General features: G+C 41.4%; 1 protein-coding gene across 2 annotated transcripts in view; it reads left to right on the top strand.

Annotated features, from left to right (window-relative positions):
* ZDHHC8 (zinc finger DHHC-type containing 8) overlaps positions 1 to 13,531 on the top strand; it is a 237,827-nt gene that overhangs the window by 218,164 nt on the left and 6,132 nt on the right. Inside the window, exon 12 of one of the 2 annotated variants that reach the window (XR_002907939.2) lies at positions 11,848 to 11,900. Coding sequence is in view for 1 of the 2 variants with exons in the window: in XM_024197087.3 (XP_024052855.1) it covers positions 11,848 to 12,026 (179 nt within the window). In the remaining variant the exon portion in view is untranslated. Of the gene's footprint in view, positions 1 to 11,847; positions 12,027 to 13,531 lie in introns of those variants that run through there. The other variant, XM_024197087.3, reaches the window with a different exon arrangement.

The following is a 13,531-nucleotide window of genomic DNA, read 5'->3' as shown; positions in this document are numbered from 1 at the left end:
CCCTCATCCTCCTCTCCCTTTCTCCCTCCTTCCCCTCCCCCTTTCTTCCCCCCATCCTCCTCTCCCTTTCCCGCCCCCATCATCCCAGGCCAGCGGGGAGTGCGCTGCGCGGAGGAAGCTTGTCCCGCGCCGCGCCCCGTCCAGGGCGGAGCTGTGAGGGGGGCGGGAAGGGCCGGCTCTCCTCCACTCCCGCTAAGGCTCTGCCTGGCCGCGCGCGGGCTCCCCGGCTCTGCCTTGGCCATGTCATTCCGCCGGGCGCTGGCCCTGGCCGCCTGCGGGCTGGCCGGCGGCTCCGTGCTCTTCTCGGCCGTGGGCAAGCAGCCGGCCCATGGCGCCGGGGGCGACGCTGAGACCCGGTCGGCGGGAGCAGCCCCCGCCGCCCCCGGGCTGCTGCTGCTGCCGCCCCCCGCCTCCTGCCCCGCAGCACCGGGCTGGGTGGAGCGACCCGCCGGCGGGGGCGGCTACTGGGACAGCAACTGGGACAGGTAGGAGCGAGCCGCGTCTGCCCGCAGGTGGGGCCTGGGCCGAGGGTCCCCCCGCTGGCACCCAGCGAGCAGCCTCTAGGCTACGCCCGGGTTCCCTGTCACCGGGGAGACATGGGCTCCCGGGGGGCGTAGGGGTCCCTTAGTCCTCCCCGCTGGGGCACTTTGATTCTCCTTGTAGGGGATGCACATGGGGGAGCCCAGAGCCCCTCCCGCTCCCTGTAGGGGGGATTGGCCCAGGAGGGGCGCTACCTGGCCCTAAATGGGCTCTTGTGGGGGGAGGGGTGCAATGCCATGCCATGCCTCTAGTGGTTTTGTTAATGGGGAGAGACGGACGATGACAGAGAGTCAGGACTCTCCTGGGTTCCGTTCCTGGTCCAGCCACTGATTTGCTGCGGGCAAGTCACTTAATTCCTCTGTACTTTAGTTTCCCAGTCCGAAAAGAGGAGTATTTGCCCCCTTTTGTAAAGTGTTTTGGGATTCTGGATAAAAGCTGTTGTGGGAGTACCCTGGAAATGCAGCCACCCCTGGAGTATAAGGGGTGCACATAAACTGCACATTACCTCTCCACCAGCACCACCAGACCTAAAAGACTAACACACAGAAAAATAGCACACAAAAGTCATAATTACATATGATAAATCTTTCAACACTGCTATCAACACCCTCTATTTGATGATTCCCCTCCCTGATATAAATTCATTACTATAATGAAAGTGAGATTACTGAAGGCCCCTGTGAGATGGAGGTAACTATAGGTCTACTGGGGGGCGTTTTAAGAGAACATGATATATAACCAACTTCACAACAGAGTGGGAGGAGAAATTAATAACTAATACCCAGACTCTTTGATCCCAGAGAACTCCACAAACTATACAGAGGGGTCTGCTCAGCTGCCATTGAGGTATAACTTCCTCTGGGGTGGAATGTGGCAACAAATAGCTCTTAGCAATACTGAACTATGCAACAACTTAAAAACAGGAAGTGAATTCAGGTTATTGAAATTTCAAGAGGAACTTGTAGGAGGGTAGAATTATCCAAACTGAAGTAAAGCTATAATAATACTGAGGTTAATAATGTTAGGAAATAATTTGTCTTTATAGGGCCTAAATATTCTGTAGGAATACCTTCTGCATTTTTAATTTATGCAATTCATAGTCTTCTCTGTGCTATAGACATACACAAGTCATTTTTCTTTTTTGGCTCAGTAAGTGTATCCTGCTAATTCTTTGGAATAGGGAGACTGTGAAGTACAAGTGTATGCAATATCAGAAATTGCAGTAATTAACCTGTTTAGATTATTTAATTTTTATTATGGTAACCATTTTGTTTAAAATTATCTTAATATCTTGTGTCAAAAAAAGCTTAGTTTGTATAGGACTGAATCTATCAGAGTGCTTTTGTGGATAGCAAACTTCTGACTATGCAGAGATCAAACATACGGTTTGGTTAATCTCTGGAACTCCAAATCAGATTTAGATTTTTTTCTTTAATTCTAATAAACTTAATTTGCCTACACTCTCTATGGGACTGACTATATTCAGCTAATGACTAACCATCTGTATTGTTTATTATAATAAATACTTTGCAGTTAAAATGGGCAAATATAAGTATTAAGCTTTAGCTCATTGAGCTCCTGTCTGGTGGAATTATCTCCCCAGAGAGATTTGTATGCCAGACTCCAGTTTAATAACACTAAATCCAAACTAAAATCGTAGCAGGCTGTTTTGATTGTATAATGTTTTAGAATCAAAATATGAGGCATTATACAATCTAATGCGCCTAAAGATTGTGCTAGATAGATGTAATTTAAAAATCTCAAAGCAATAATGCATTTTAAAATAATTTTTAGTTACTCTTAGGGGGCGTGTGTGTGTATGTATGTGGCCAAATGACATATCTAACTATTTGTAGAATTCCTGTGCTGATGAATCTAAATAATTATTACCCATATTTACTTCTGTGTGCAACTGAAGTTTATTTCTAGTACTTCAGTCAACCTTGCTCCTTTCACTAGCAATGTAACAACTGTAGCACACTGAAATCAAACTTAATATGCCATCTCCCTGACATGGAGGCCTACTTGCAGTGTGGAGGGTAGATCAATTTATTCCCAATCCATTCTTGGTTGCTGTATTCAGACCTGCATCATAAGGGCCAGTTGTGAACTTTTTGTGATGAGGCCAGTTTACTATGAGGACCTTAGTTGACACCATACCAAATCACTTGACACAGACCACAAAGCAGCTACAGATGGTTACTCAGATTGCTAACTTGAATCTAGCCTATGTGAATAGTAACCAAAATTAGAGTACAATGGTGAGCTATGCTCCAAAAGCAAACCGCTTTAGAGAGCAACTAGACAATTGGGCAATTGTGGGACTTAAAATCTATTTCTAAATGGACAGGCCCTTGCAGAGGTTGTAATAACCACAAATCTATCCTTTCTCTCTGTAAGTTAAGATGCTGAACTCAGGAGATTCAGGTTCAGTTCCTAGATTTATCACAGACATCCTGGGTGACTTTGGGCAAGTGACTTATTGTCTGTTTTAGTTGCCCATCTGTAAAGTGAGTGTAACACTTCTTTATTCCACCCTTTTGCCACTTTTAATAACTAAAAAGATGAGTCACTTCCTGCTTCAAAGAGCTCACAATTTTTATGTACTGTACTTCGCACAAGAGGGTTTCTGATCTCACTTGAGTCCTTTAAGTGATACTAAAATAGTTGGGTTTTCAATTGCTCTCTCTGTTGCTAGAGCAGGGGAATGACATTGAAAACTACATGTTTTTGTGGCAATCTATATATGTGCGATCTAGATTATTTCTTGCAGTATAGTTGATACATCTAGCAGGGCAGACACCATTTAGTGGTGTGATGGATGACTAGCCAAGTTACATGTAGTATATAGATCAGCTCAAGTGAATTTATGACATTTTCATTGTTTGATATACTAAAAGTTCTCTAACATAGCCATGTGATAGGACGTTTTCATTAGCTTGTGATGATAGGGGGCTGGGCTCAGCAACCCTGCTTCTCATTTGCGGTTTGTTTTATGTTCCTAAAAGCTCATGCTTCAAGGTTTCAGCTGGCCACATGCAGGGGTCATGAAGGGTTTTTTTTTTTCCCCTTCTCTGGTTTTTTTTTTTTTTTTTTTTTTTTTTTTAAATATCCTTCCTCTGAAGGATCAGGGATAGCCCTGGCCAGAGATGGGACACTGGAAGGAGAAGGCCAGAGCTCTTAGGTGGCAATGAGCATTCTCTCTCTCAGGTGCTTGGCTGGCTGTTTTTTTTCTCATGTGCTCAGAGTTTAATTGATTGACCTATGTGAGGTCAGGAAGGTATTTCCCTCAGGTCAGGTTGGCAGTGACCTTGTTTTTTGGCTTCCTCTGCAGTGTGTGGGTGCAGGTTACTTGCCAGGATTATCTGGGAGTATCTCAATCATTTCCCTACCATTGAGTGGGCTTTAGGCACAGGTGCACCTTGGTCCTGCCTATCTATGCTTGTGGCACATAATAGTCTAGTTTCCTGTTGGCTGGAGTACTTTGGTCTAACTTCAATTGTTGAGTTTAGTGCTGGGTGGCGGTGGCCTGTGATATACAAGAGGTCAGACTAGATGTCAATCTGTGACTCTAACTGGTAGTGCAGCCTTTTACTATAGCTGTCCAAAAAGTGTATTCATGAAATTAATTACAGGCAGAGCTGGCCGTAACCTATAGTTAAGGTTGCTAAATGTACCCGCACGTAACACACAATTGGTCAGTGCTTCTTGGAAAAGTTTACATTTGCAAATTTGATTGCTCATTATCATATGCATGAGTTAGGAGGTCTACTGTGGGGAATAGCAGAAACATAATTACTACTTTTTTTGAAGCTAGATACTGCAGACTATGTAAGAACTAATGCAAATGAACCCCAATAAGCTTTTATGTGAAAGTTGAAAACATTCTTTCACACTAAGCATGGACTACTACTTCGGTTTAAATCTGGTTCTCTGAGAACTAAAGTGTCTAATTAAAATAAGACTGGCCTTATCTCTACTCTGTCTAGAACGTTACTTTTGTTATCTGAGAGAGCTGCTATTTAAGGGAAAATGAGAACTAGAAATCTGTGTGGAAAAAATCTAAGGAAAAATCTTATTTCAGAATTGTCATGCTTCAAATTGTTTCCAGTAGCTTTGATTCAGCTTCTTAAAGGCAGTGATTTAAGGCAGTATGTGACTTGAAATCTTAGTGAGGACAGGAAATCTTTCTTTGAGTCTCCTAAGAATAACTTATTAATAAGTAAATCATCAGGAGTTCTCCTCTTTAAAGATGCAACATGCAAGAGCAGTGAGAATAGCTAATTGGTCTCAATGATATCCAGGTTGGATTTGATTTAAATCATGATTTAAATCACTAGTCAGGAAGACTCGATTTAATCATGGATTTCTACAGAAAAGTGCATTCTTGTTGGTTGTTATAACCTTAATACATATTTTTCACAACTCAGAGATAGATGTAAGTTTCATTTTTAGAAGGTACACACTATACATTTTTTAAGTGATTTATTTTGAAAACTTTTCTGATTAGTTTTACAGCTATATCAGAAAATGAATGATTGTTTGGTTATTTAATTTACCAAAGATAATTGAAGCAGATATTTATGAAGTCATTGGGACATGAACTATCTACAATTCAACAGATTAACCATTAATATTTGGAGGATTTTCTTGCCATGCTGTATTAAGAGGAGACCATCACCAGACAGACATTTAAATTGTTTTATTTAACTAAAACAACAACATTATGTATTCTGGATTTTTTTCTTCAACAGCAAACATAAAATATTTTATAACAAAACAAGCATATGAATTTTTGAATTTAGTTAAACATTCAAGTTTTTTAAAATCAGGTTTATTTTTGTTAAAATTGTTTTAAACTAAAATAGTTAAATGAAATATTTTTTTGTTTTAAAAAACAAATTAAATCGACTATGTCAGCCAGGTCAACATGAGAAACTTAAAATATTGGCTTCTGCAGCTAACTCAGTCGTCTTCACCTTCATATTCCTGTTTGTTCATAATCTGGAAAAGAAAAACAAGCTTTCCTGCTTTTTCAGGTCCCAAACAATTTCTCAATTTGGAATGAATTAGTCCAAAGGAAGAAAATATTCTTTCTACACCCGCAGAAGAAGCTACTGCTGTTAAAAGTGAGATTATCACTTCAACAGTCTCTGAATCCAAGGGCTTAAGTGACTTCCACCAGTTCACTGGTGTGACTTTCTTTAAAATATCATCAGCAAACATATATTTCTTAAATTGTTCTTATTCCCAAACTGGGTCTCTTTTATGGCCGGCTGCCATTATAGGTTTTCCCTTCTAGTGAAGAATGGTATGGTAGATCTCAAATCAATGAAAGCTACACTTGGAAAGACCTCAAGACTTCTGGAATATGCTGCTCAAACAGTTTCATTTTTGTTTCTACTGCCTGTCCCTCCCTTCTCACATTTATCTCCAGACTTCTTCTCCTTGTCCAGATCTATTCCGCCCCCAACAATCTTCTATTCATTGACGTTTTTGAAACTTTGCACTTTTAGAGAGGGGTTAAGTGATTGACTCTATGTACACAAATTTGCAGAGGGACAATAGGGTTGAGGTCTGTTATTTCTCACCTCTATATATTATTTATTGATTTTAAAACCTTTTTGCTGTTAACAAGCATGTTATCTCTGGAGACACAAATCCACAGTTTGAGAACTGCAAAACTAAGCATCTCTGATGGTATCTTCTAGGCTGAGCACTGAGTCCCATTGGGTAGATAGAAAGATTAACCTAAATAATCTGTACAGAAGCCCCTTGAACCCCATAAGATTGGGTCCCTAATCCATGAACTATTGGAACTCATTTATAAACCTTTTCTTAAACATTACATGAATATATTGTCTCATACTATAGAATTAGAATTTATAATCCCTATTCCATAATGAGATATCTTTGAGCTATAATGTATCTTAATTAAAACTATCTTTAGATAAAATGCTTTTTGCGGAAAGAAACCTATCAAAAAATCTGATTTAAATAAAAAAAGCCGATTTTTTTTTTAATTAAAAAAAAAATCATTTTGATTTTTATCCACCCTGATGATATCTAGACCTGTGGAGGCGGAGGGGGTGAAAGGACAACTGTCTTTGAAACAGGAGCATGTCACTTAATCAGGCTGGAATTGAAAGCCTGAGCACTGTTACTTAAGCCTACTAGAAAAAAACCTATCCAGTCAAATTTAGAAGACTTTTAGAAGAGAATGGCCCTGTTGCAGATTTAAATTTGTTGGTCTTTAGGCCTCTGAATGAAAAAAATGTAAGTTCATAAAGGAACCCACTCCAGCTGCAAACTTCTAGGAGTAGTTTTAAAAGTTTCCTATGCATCAAAACCTAAAGGTTGGTTTAGTAAGGAAGGTAATGTTGAGCTAGACTATCTAGTTAGGATTTGTTCTTAAAATTACTGATATTTCTGTTGCTCCCTGAGGCATAAATTGCTTTATGGTAATATATCAGAATTGTCCTGGGTTTTTCATTTGTGTATTTCTCACCACACTGATTTCTTCCTCAGAAGGATCAGCTTTCTAAATCTGTTAGAATTTTTGAGAACCATCCTTGCAGAGTTGTCTTACCCATGCATCTTTTATAAAACCGTTCACTAGTAGAACAAAAGTAGTCCTGTAAAGTATATTATAGACAGAAGAAACATGCCCCATAATGAAGATTCATAATGCCTTACAGTTGGAGAAAAGGAAACCACTTCAGAAATCTCTCAGCTTTTAAAAACATATGAGGCTCATTCTTTATTTAGTAGAGTAGTATGTTTATCAAATCAAAATATTGATCAAATGTTATTAAAGCTACTCATGGGGGCTGTTGACTATAAAAATCACAGCCAGTTCAGTTAAGCAGCAATTCTCTGTGACCAGACTAATTTTATTCAGCCAGAGTCCAAGTATTAGTCCTTATAAAAATGCATAAAACAAATACACAGGTGTGTGTTAACTGAAGAAGCAAAATATGTAATGCACAAGAAATTGATCTGTGTGCTGTGGGATCAGGAGGAGGAGGATTACTTTGTGTGTGTCGAGACAGGGAGTAGTAGTAAAAGGATTTGTATGAGAAGGAGAGGATTACTGTGTGTCTGGTGGAGAAACAGGACCATGAGGACTAATTTGTGGAAGATTTGGGCAGGGTTTATGGTGGTAGAGTGCAGTGTTGGTACTGGCAGCAGGATAGCAATGGGGCTAATCTGTATGAGCTGCAGGAGGGTTACTTTATGCAGTGTGAGAGAATGAAAGAGGAGGCTTGAAGTAGCTGTGTGGCGGGGGAAAGGGATCTAACTAGAGGATAAATAGATGCACTAAATTAAGTTTAAAAATAGGTGTTGTAGGAAGGGCCTGGGGCTGACCTAGTAAACCGAAAGCACAAAGCCGTTTTCTAGGCTCATATTGTTTTCTGCTGGAAACAAGCAAATTGGAGATTGCTGAAGTAATTCTAAAATGGTGTATCTTTCAACCTGTTCTTCCTGCCTCCTTATATCTGAATTTTGTTTTGGTCTAGTTCACATCAGTAAAAGCCACCTCCGCAGTGTTGAGGCTGTTTGAACAATAGATTTGTTGATAGTCTCTGCAGAGAAGCAAAGGACTGACTGGACCATGATGACTGAACGTCCCTTTCACCCTTAAAGGTGGTTTGTCCAGGTTCAAGGTTGAAGTACTTTGGTAAGGTTTTGAGGGAAGCTTGCACTGCCACTGTCTAGATCTCAGCACATCTTTCTGTCATCTTCAACGAGTGCTAAATTTGCACAAACAGCCCCTCCCTCCTATAAATTAACAAGATTCAGAGGTGATAACTCTTCTAGTACTTGTGCAGGAATGGCTTTCCTGGGTAGCTGATATCTATAACAGGTAGACATGCTGCTCATGATGTGAATAATATTAAACTAATGAACATAGATTGGCTAAACAGATACTATTATCGTGCATAGCTTAGCACACACAATGCTAGTGCAGTTATAGCATACAGGTGATGCAAATGCCCAAGTTTATTTGCCACTTCTGCATCTTTACAGATCTACAGGAGTATTGGACCTTCAAGGAGTAGCTTAATGATTCTGCCAACGCTGAAATGTGAAACCATGTTAGTATATTTCTGTAAATATTCTTTCCAGAACGCAGTCAAGATACAGAGGACCTAAAACTAGGACAGTAAGAAAATTCAGTGTTGAGACTATATCTGTTCTCTAAAGATTTTCCTGTAATGCTATATACAAGGGTTCATGAGAACTATTCTTTTCCTGCCCCTAGAGCCCCACGTGGCACTATTTTTTTTTTTTTTTAATCCCGCTCCTGTCCCGTCCCGCAATACTCAGTTTTACTCACACCCGCTCCCGCATTGTTTCTTGCATTTTTATCCTGCTCCCACCTGCAAATCCTGCAAGAGAGATTTCCCCCATGCTACTAATCCTGCCCTCTCCCCCCACCCCCCCCAAACGGTCAGTTAATATAGTCTATATATAAATAGAATTCAGACACAATTTTTACCACTAAAAGAATAAAAAAAACTTGCTTAAACCATGTAAAAAATACTTTAACTCCTTCAGTCGACCTCAGATCCTTCTTTCTGTTGCTTAAATTTGTTTTAAAACCTTTTTTTTAAAGATTGTTTTTCTGCAAATTACCGCAGTCTGTCTGTTTTGTTTGGGTTTTTTTGACCACCCAATCCTGCATGCATCAAAGTACATTTTAACTGCTCTCGCTATTATGGCAGCAGGTCCTGCAAGATCCCAGTCCCACTGCAGGCCCTACCTGCACCTTTGTAACTGGTTTATGCAGGGGGATTCAATCAGTGGTGGTTCTTGCATATGTAAGTACTGCAGTGACATCCAATGTGTTGCACTACTAAGAAGTGGGTTAGTGTACGCTCAACTCTGAATTTCCAGTATATCTGAATAGTACTCTGAACACTAATTGAGCCATGTCTAATTATGTGTAAATTTAGTACAGTAGCATATCAAAGAAAAAGTAAAAATAGAGTAGGATGCAAGAAATATTTATAGCTGGTGTAGAGAATCAGATTGTTGACACGTGTCCCTTAGCCAATGCTTCTAGCAAACCAGAACAAAGAATTAAATCTGTGTACAAACACAGGATATGATTTTGTTTTCCTGATACAGGTTGCTATGTACCAGCATATTCTTAGCAATCCTGCTTCACTGGCTAGAAGCTAAATGAACAAGCAGGATTTTTTCTTCTAGAAATGTAGATCTGTGTTAATCAAATGTAAGGCAAAACTTGATGTTATGCTGTCTGGAACTGGCATTGTCTGAGTTTACCTAGTTAATTGATTCAATCTTTTGATTGATGAATGTGTTGCTCCACCATACCTACTGTTCATAATTTTAGTTCACTAAATAGTAGGACAATACAACAGAGTGGGAGACCTGATTCAAACTAACTAATGAATTTAAAAATCAAGTAGGGAATAGGGTGTTGCAAGATTGGACAGGTAAAATTAAGATTTTGCTGAATCTTCCATTCAGATTTCCTTTTCTCTAAGCATAAAATACCATCTAAATTGGCATTCACACTCCAATGGAAACCCAAGGGTAACTACTCAATAGGCAAGAGTAAAATTAATAATCAGATATTTCAAAGATGCTCTCACTTGTGCTCCTGTCCTCCAGACTAACAGAATGTAACTTGGATGTACTTTAATGTAGGCCATAAAGTACTCCTGGGGGAATTCTGCGCCCTTGCGCATGCACAGAATTCATGCCCTTCACAGATTTTTCTGTGGGGAAGCAAATAAATGACGTTCTGACAGGGAAGCAAAGGGAAGCTGCAAGAGCAGTCACACACCACTCCCTAGCAGCGCAGGTACATCGTTTTAGGCACCCGGAGCAGCCAGATTAGAGGTAAATCACCGCGGGGCTGGGGACACCCCAGCCAGTGGCTCCTACCCTGAGCCTGGATCAGTTGCTAGTCCTGGCCGAACTGGAGGCAGGAAAGGACGGGACTTCCTCTTCCCCTGCAAGGAGTAGCTGGGGCTGTATCAGACCCACCCCCAGAAACCTCTCCCAGCTGCAGGAAGCTCAGCATCCTCCCCTGCTTTATGCCTCCATCACTCCTCAGCTGTGGAGGGAGAAGTCACTGTACAGGGCGCTGCTCCCCATTCACCCAACCCCTGTGCAGCTGGATCTCCCAGACTCAGACACCCCTGCCAAGCCTCACCTGGTACATCCAGAACCTCCATACCTAAACCCCACCGCACTGAACCTCAACCTCTGCACCCAGACCACCACCCACTGAGCTCCCTGCATTCAAACCCCCACCCTCTGCACCACTGTGAGCCCCCACATCCAGACCCCCATGCCACTGACCCCCAGCTAGCTGTACCCAGATCCCCACCCTACCAAGCCCCATTTCCCCAGCACCCAGACCCCTGCTGAGACCCCCACACCCAGACCCTTCCCCTGAGCCCCAACCACCTTCACCTGGAAGCCCTTGCAGAGTCCCATTGCCTCTGCACCTGGAACCACCCCAGCAAGCCTCTGTGCATCCAGATCCCCCACACCTAGACCCCTCACTGAGCTGCCTATACCCAGATTGTCCCACACAGAATCCTCTCACCCCACACCTGGATGCCCTCACACTGAACCCCTCCACACATGGATCCTGCCTGATTAAACCTGCCTGCCCCACATCTGGTGTGTCTGGCGCAGAGGGACCGGGCCCCAAGGTGTTTCTGGGGCAGGCCCAGTCCTTGTGCTGTGTCAGGGTCAGGCGCAGCCTTACCACTGAATCCGTGTCCCAGGGGTGGGGGAGCTGCAGGGTGATCTCCCACCTTCGTACAGCCAGTGGCCTGTGCTCCCCGCTGCCATGCTGGAGCCTCTGTATTTATTTATTGACAAATAAAACTTGCAGAATTTTAAAATATTGTGTGCAGTATTTTTATTTTTTTTGCGCAGAATGCCCTCGGGAGTAATAGTCTGTCAAAGTATGGCTGAATCCCTTACCAGTGTTTATGGGGATTTTTTTCCCCTGAACTAAATTACAACCATATTATATTCTGACTAATAGGTAGCATGAGTCTCAGGTAGGTGGGTGGTGCTAGCTTGGCTTCAGCTAGATAGGATGTAAAACTTTAATGTGTTGTATATGGTTTTTTGGGGTATTTAAGAGAAGAGTTAAAATGTTTGATAAAACTTTTGCTAACATAATTGGGGGGGGAAAAAAATCTTTAGATCCTCCAAATACTGAAATCAATTGAGGCAGGAGTCCCTGTTTGTAACATTTTCCCCTGCCATTCTGCCACATATAAAAATGACTTATTTTAATATTTTTAGACGTGAACCACTGGCTCTTATCAACCGGAAAAAGAAAAATGAAGAGACGGGGGAAGAAGAGCTTGCTTCCCGCCTAGATCACTACAAAGCAAAAGCTACCAGACACATATTCCTTATCCGCCATTCTCAATACAACTTGGATGGTCGGATTGATAAAGACAGAATTCTGACCCAGCTGGGTATGTGCAACTAGGACCCTACTTGATTGTGCAGCTTCATAGAGAAAGAGGTTCTTTGTCACTAATCTCATATGTTAAAGCAACCAGTTCTGCTCTGGATCCTATTGCCAACTTCCTACTTAGGATTTTGGATTCTTTGAACATATATAGGCCAACATAAGCTTGTCTCCCCCGCCCCCATGAGCCTATAAATAAAATGCATGTTTATGCATATACCAAACATGCCTCCACCTGTGCAGTAATCATGTTTCAAAACTCCATACTGGATTCCTTTGAGACTTTGAGCTAAACTTTCACAGCAGATTTTTTAAAATTTCCCTTGGCTGAAATTTTGAGCTAAGTTCAAGACTCAGGATGACTATTCTGCATCATAAAGTCTTGGGAAAGGGTTTCTATATGGGATTTTATTATGAAGGCCACACCTTTTGACTATGGTGACGAAAATAACTAAATGGCGTTTCATGTAGCGGTTAACTAGATTTTTTTTTCTCTGGCTTTCTTGAGTGTGCCTTTTCAGTTGGAGTGCTTATAGTTAGAGAATCATTATATATGCTCCTTGCTTCATCCTTATCTCTAATGAGGCTGCTGGGAATTACATTAATAAATGCCCATTTGTTGAGATGAGAATAATACTCTATTTGTATACTGATACCTAAATTAATCTGTACTTGGCTAATGCATATGTCTGGATATCAAAAATTGTAAGTAGCACTGACTAGAATTCTGTAGCTGTTTAATTCAAAAAGGAGTGGTAAACATCTTTGGTGTTTTTTATACCCTTTTTTTCCTGAAAGGGCAAGAATTTTCTGTGTGTGATGCTGTTTCAGGTGCTGAAAACATGGTGCCAGATGTTAATGTGGATGCTTTCTGAGTTTTAATTTGCATGCTCAAAAGCAAATTTGATTAAAGGTGTGAATATATTAAATACACAACTGATGAGACAATAACAGTGGTTAGAATAGCAGGTTCCTGGCTTATATTCTTGGCTCTGCAATTGTCTGGCCATATGTCTCCTTCAGCCATCTACCCTTCTATCCATCTATGCTTAATTAAGATTTTAAATACCTTGGGATACTAGGTAAAAACTTATCTTCATCTTACAACTAACATCTTATCTGAGGAAGCTCAATTAGTGGCTAATGCATGTTTCCTTCCAAGCTAACATATCTGCAGCCTTTGTTTCAAGCAGGACTACCAGACATGCACACACTCCTTCTGCACTCCTAGAATGTAGGGGTGATAGAAAGTGAGTGGCAAATTGAACACCTAGCTACAGTAACAGCTATTTGCATGGGCCCAGTGAGGAAGTGATTTACCTTGTGGGATTTAAGAAGCAAGGACCATGACTAATGGGTGAGGTCCTCTCTTCAGTGCTTCCCATTGAAGTGGAGAATCAGAAACTAAAAGAACTGGATCTGGCCTAACCAACAGAAATCCCTTCCAGCCTGTGAAACGTGAATTGGAACTTGGCAGTTAGCGAGCCTGGTCTCTTGGTGGTGACGCTG

This window comes from Terrapene carolina, unplaced genomic scaffold (genome assembly GCF_002925995.2).
Source record: "Terrapene carolina triunguis isolate 2854851 unplaced genomic scaffold, T_m_triunguis-2.0 Scaffold234, whole genome shotgun sequence".
In the NCBI taxonomy this organism is placed as follows: domain Eukaryota; kingdom Metazoa; phylum Chordata; order Testudines; family Emydidae; genus Terrapene; species Terrapene triunguis.
This window is presented reverse-complemented; position numbering and strand designations above follow the sequence as displayed.